At 37.2% G+C, this 5605-nt stretch overlaps 2 protein-coding genes across 4 annotated transcripts in view; both read right to left on the bottom strand.

Annotated features, from left to right (window-relative positions):
* Positions 1 to 4735, bottom strand: part of LOC147755626 (uncharacterized) — a 5951-nt gene extending 1216 nt beyond the window's left edge. The window contains exons 1-5 of the mRNA XM_086990529.1: positions 3816 to 4735; positions 2474 to 2515; positions 1592 to 1722; positions 1358 to 1471; positions 7 to 160 (exon numbers count right to left, since the gene is read on the bottom strand). Coding sequence (XP_086846655.1) covers positions 7 to 160; positions 1358 to 1471; positions 1592 to 1722; positions 2474 to 2515; positions 3816 to 3912 — 538 coding nt within the window. The 5' untranslated portion in view covers positions 3913 to 4735. The remainder of the gene's footprint in view (positions 1 to 6; positions 161 to 1357; positions 1472 to 1591; positions 1723 to 2473; positions 2516 to 3815) is intronic.
* Positions 4736 to 4877: 142 nt separating this feature from the next.
* The window catches only part of LOC111250843 (ADP-ribosylhydrolase ARH3-like), a 19379-nt gene continuing 18651 nt past the window's right edge, over positions 4878 to 5605 (bottom strand). Inside the window, exons 8-9 of one of the 3 annotated variants that reach the window (XR_015328602.1) lie at positions 5430 to 5573; positions 4878 to 4984 (exon numbers count right to left, since the gene is read on the bottom strand). Coding sequence is in view for 2 of the 3 variants with exons in the window: in XM_022806688.2 (XP_022662423.1) it covers positions 5490 to 5573 (84 nt within the window). In the remaining variant the exon portion in view is untranslated. Of the gene's footprint in view, positions 5574 to 5605 lie in introns of all 3 variants that reach the window. The other 2 variants (XM_022806688.2, XM_022806689.2) reach the window with 2 other exon arrangements.

Below are 5605 nucleotides of genomic sequence, written 5' to 3'. Positions count from 1 at the left end.
AGCTACCCTGACAATATAGCAGTCCGGCACCTACCTTTGGCAAGAACTCTTTGGTCGATACATTCATTGTTCTTAGAGGTTTCGAATCAGGTTCTAAAGTCCAAGGATCCAAAGTAGCATATTCATCCAATGTCGTTTCTTCGCCATCAGCGTTTCCTTCCTGCTTCATTTTTATGTATTTTTACATTTTACTTTAATGAGCACAGATCACGTGCGAGTAGAATTTCTAACGGGGTACTAATGCATTCACTCAATGATTCATTGCTAGCCTGGACAAGGGCTCCGTATTGGTAAAATTTTGGGTTTATGAATTTACAAAAGATCAGTTCTATGGCACGCACTAAAGTCCGGATCATTAGCGCTTCCAGGGAGTACCTAAAATGTCGTCTGATACACAGCCAATTTGTGGCTGTAGCTTGTGAAAATGTCTACAGGAGAAATTTGTTTTACCAAATTATTTTATGACTTTGAGCAGTTTGATGGTCGTATATTTCTACCCAAAATTATGTATAACTTTCAAATGAAGCACTTTTGATGGTCGTATATTTCTACCCAAAATTATGTATGACTTTCAAATGAAGCACTTTTGATGGTCGTATATTTCTACCCAAAATTATGACTTCATTCATTTCATAAAGTTCAAGAAAAAAGACTATGCCCTACACGCGGTCAGCTATTCCACAATCTACAAATATCAAACAATATCAGCTATCTTAAATAGTTTACGTCTTTTGGTCGAGATTTGAATCCTATCGAGTTTGGCACAGTAGTTCTTAGAGCTGCCAGACTTGGATGTGTCGGATTTCGAAAGCTTGGCGCCATCCTCAACGTAATAATTACTGTCAACTAACCTTCCTTTACTCTCATATGCTGCTGTGGAATGTATAGACAATACAACACGAACATACTAAACGCTCCTGATAATACGAACCTCCATGTAAACCTCTCTGGAACTATGGAACTCTGTGTTTATGACAGGTGCGACGTCTCTTCATCGAACGATTCACACTTAGTGCTATTGATGCTCCGACTGCTCCAAGGTGTGTTTAGGATTTTTAAAAATGTATTGTTTGGAAGACCTTGATAATATATGGTTTTCAGAGCAGTAAACATATCTACTAAGGAACTATGCACAAATTGAAATGCCAAACACAAAATAGTTTACAATAGAGGCTTCCGATAGCTTTGTTAGTGGAGTCATTTGGACAAATGACATGAAGGCCTATACTGAATGACTCGGAAACCACAGAACTATAATTTTTAGAATTAAACTGTCTCAGCTACGCTATTTGTATATATCATCTGACAAACGCATTCATAAAACGAAGGCCAATCTTTAGCACTGAGTAGTATTCACCTGGATATACGGCAGGTCCAATTCTCTAATTTGCGTTCCATTACCGGCTCGCGGCGCTATCGACGTTTTCGCTGTAGATTTTATGTGCCGTGTAACTTTCACCGGATTTTTTAGCTTAAACAAATGAAAATTATTTAAATTAATACGTACGATCCAAAAGATGACTAGCAGAAATACCTAGTCGTCTCTTTAATTTTTCTTGCAGCTTAAATGCTATTAAGAAGAGTAACCAACCTTGTCTTTCACAAGTGGTATAATAATGCTGAGCTTTCCCTCTTCGTTTTGGCATACCATAAACGCATCTTCCTTATGCGGATGTGACAGACATTCCGTGAACTTAGGCGCCGGAACCGTGACAAATTTTCCTTTCAAAATAACAAAGCACCGTTATTAAAAAGATGACAGCGAAGATAAGATCGCCTCAGTTAGAAGCTTCTACTTACGGATACGGTAAAAAAGAATCGAACGCAAAAGGTGGTCGCACTTTTCTTAGAAAACCCTACTTATCATTAAACAAGATGTGTAACATGCCCTTTACGTTATAGCCATTACTTTTTTCAAGATTTATCCAAAATCGTGGGGATTACGTTCGATTTCTCAAGAAATATGAAATCCGTTTTCGCTTACAACTATTAAGAAAAATATTAAAAATTAAGAGAGTAATAGCCGGTCTGTTATATTCCCAGGTCTTTACCTGGGCAAAATCTAGTCTGCATCAATTTATCGTACAGGCCCGAATACTAAGTACAGTAAATTGCTTACTAAATTCCTTTCGAGAAAGATAAACACATCCTGGATCAGTCGGTGCTTAGGGGCGTTTTGCCCTAAATCCAATCTGTAGCATACATTGCTGCAGTGCTACACATAACGAAAATAAGTGTAGCTATTTTATTTGTCATTGACTAATTTAGGATGAGTTCTCTAGGACACGTAACTTAAGTCAACAGTACTATGCCATTGGATTTACCTGGTACCAAAAGACCTAAGATCTAGGCTTCTTGGTTAAATATGATTAGTAAATGATTAGGTTTGATATTGATTTAAGCCTATAGAGCCACGTGGCATGTCGAAAATTTGCTCTATTTTTTTTAAAGGAAAAATGCGTTGTATACTCACTAAATGACTCGTCGTTAATATCATTTTTACCGGGCCTATGACCTGTGAAAATAGGAATCGGTCACTATTAAACATTCTATATGGATTGCGTATGTACTTCATGCATGCACTGGGGTGCGTTTTTCGATACAACCTTCTACACTTATATACTTTTTTTATATTATTATACTATTACAGGTACATGCACAGATAACACTTCGTCGAATGCTAACACTTCATCAAGCACTATAAATTAACTCGGCGTTTTCCTAATTTCCGAGTAATGCTCAGCGAAATCAATGAGTTTCCATAAAAGAACACACTATAGCTTCATAACTAAATATCTCCATTATCGATCTCACTTATCATCAGATGGAAATGTGGTTCAGTATGGAACAGTACTACTCAAAGCACTCATACCTTGTATTATTCTAATAAAGGCGTCTCTACGGCTTAATAGGCATAGTACAACGACGACGGATTTAGCTCATATTCGAAAATTCGACAGATTTTAAACGGAAACTTCGTCTTTTTGAGGGAGTAACATGTAAGCAGCGATCGTTCGGACTGGAAACACAGAATTACTTCCAAACTCTATACATATGCAATACATTCTTCAGGACAACCCTTTCGTTTTTCCATTGCAGGTAATGATTTGGGTTCCCACAATGTGTTCATGGCTGTTGAGGTATGTCGCCATTAGGGTATGACTAAATGGGCAAGGCCGAGTTTATAAGGTCCTTAAAATTACAAATTCTAGATACAGCATTTTGGCTGTGAGTCGGTGCAGCTTGGATTCTAGGTCGTTTTAAATGACCCGAAATAGTATATAATAGTTTTATGTACTAGGACTAATTTCAGCAGATAGGCCTCGAATTGAACAGCACAGTTTAACAGTCAGGACAAACAAACGTCTGTGTCTTTTTGCGCTTCTTTGATGTCGGCATTCGTACCGGCTATAGTGCGCCAGGCTCTTCAGCCTCAAGGAGCTAGGAAGCACCGAAGAGAGTCGAGGAGTACCACCATTTCGAATCCGGCCTGGATAAAAACTCAACACCGTCGTCAGTCCATCAGGAAACCTAGTTCTAAACAGAGTTGTCTGTAAACACTAATATTCGTTCACAACATCTACATATCTTTCAGGACGTAGGGGTTTTCTAACATCAGTTTGTTCAAGACACTACCCAACGCAATCTGAATCACTTCCAGGTGGCGTAACTATGTTTCTAGGAGCCCGTATCATTGGCATGGAATTTTAACTTCCACTAAGTTGTTAACGTTTTGTTTCGTCTTGTGTATATCGGAACCTGTCATTGATTCAAAGTCTACAGCGGTAAACTTCTAGCGAGTCCGTGGTACTTACGAACAATCAGCTTTTCATGATTGGCTTTTGCTTCAAAGCCGAAAACGGCGTAAAACAGGAATACCAGTAGGCCCCAGGTTAGATTAAGCTTCGTCATTTACAAGATCTGTATACTTCGCTTGCAGAATCATGAAACAAACTACTATTTTAGTATTATGAATAGTCAAGCAGGTGATATTAACTATGTAATCTCTAGTAGACGACGACAGATACCCTCGCTTGACAGTAAAGTTAGCAGAATAATGCAGTTACATAAAAGTATTATAGTTCTGTCAACTTCTACTAACTAAGCGATCATTTTCCATGAACTTTTTACATTTTCTATTCGTAACGTTAATTAAAATACGTAACGTGGTCACTGGACATATTTACACTGTCATCAAAAATATAAACGAGGTCACCTGTGATATCATTTAAGGTGTTTGAAAAACTTAAATAACGTTCAAGCTTTGGTGCTATGTGCTCGAAATGGTGATATAAATTTGTCGTCTAACCTGTAAAAACGCAGATTTCTCCGCTATTAAATAGTGTGTAAATACTACCTTTATAAATAAAGGTAGTATTAAGGATATATAAAAGATTCTAATAGTTTTTTTTTTTTTTATTCTTAAGAAGAACTGCGTTGTCGAGTTTCGATTTCCTGTTATTTTCTTTATTGGATGTTTATATATTTTTGTCAGAAGCTCTAAACGTGGAATCTAATCGATATGACTTCATCTTGAGCTTACTTAGAAATCAATTTTGACTGTGTGTGAGTTACTCGAGAGTAACTTGAAATTAAAACTAGCTAAAAGTGAAAATCCCTTTCAATTCAGATAACTTTAGCGTAGAGTTGATAGTGACTGTTCTTATTAGGATTTAAGCTGACTTCATAAATATTATCGCAGTGTATGGGTCAGTAACGGAAGAAAACCCCGCGGTTTAGAGAAGGTAGGAATTTAAAGGACCCTTTGTGTGCCTATAGGGTGATATGACGCATAAGCTAGTTTATCAACAAAGAAATTTCACCTTTACCATTATATTCAGATGTACTACAGAGGCAACAATGAAGGTTGCAAAAAGTGGGTTTAAATTTGCACAGTTTATTTACAACAGATGTCCAGTAGAATTTTTCAGAGGCATCATAAATCGCAGGCGAACGTGGAATCCGTAGCGAAAATTTCAGCAATCTAGAACGAATAACATAAATGGTTAAGTATAGTAAAGCTATCCAAGATATATGGCCAAGTTGAGCGCATAGGCCAAATCATTAGTTACGCGGAACAAGTTTTCAAAAAAGATCTAATACTGTGAAAGAACTTATCAAAAACTCCAATGAACTAAACAATCCATCCAAACAAATGACAGCGGCGTTCTATGCAGTGGTAACGCTTATGGTCGCAAACCTAACGCTCACTTTGAAGCATGTGTTTTTTGCGCACAAAGCAGCGCGATGCTGACAGAAAAAGCGCTTTGTAAAAACGTAATAAATTAAACAATATCAAAAAAAAATTTACTTAATAAATAGCGAATCAAACGTTTAAAAAAATGGCGCGCGTTTACACGGACCAATTAAAAACAAAATTAATTGAAAAATGTTATGACATACGGTTTGAATGATTTTAAAATTATTACTTTCATTGCGTTGGATTATGGAGTTAGCGCTGAGTAAGCAGAGAACTGCGTTTATGAGATTCACTGCGCTTCTCCGAACGAGAACCATGCGTAACCCGCATGTTGATACGGTGATGTTCGTACCCGGTTCTGCTCTATCCTGTTCTACTGGAAAACTTTTTCTTAGTGCTATATAT

The sequence above is a fragment of the Varroa destructor genome, unplaced genomic scaffold, assembly GCF_002443255.2.
Source record: "Varroa destructor unplaced genomic scaffold, Vdes_3.0 BEIS01000005.1, whole genome shotgun sequence".
Classification (NCBI taxonomy): Eukaryota; Metazoa; Arthropoda; class Arachnida; order Mesostigmata; family Varroidae; genus Varroa; species Varroa destructor.
The sequence above is the reverse complement of the archived record's forward strand: the minus strand, read 5'-3'. Positions and strand labels throughout refer to the sequence as shown.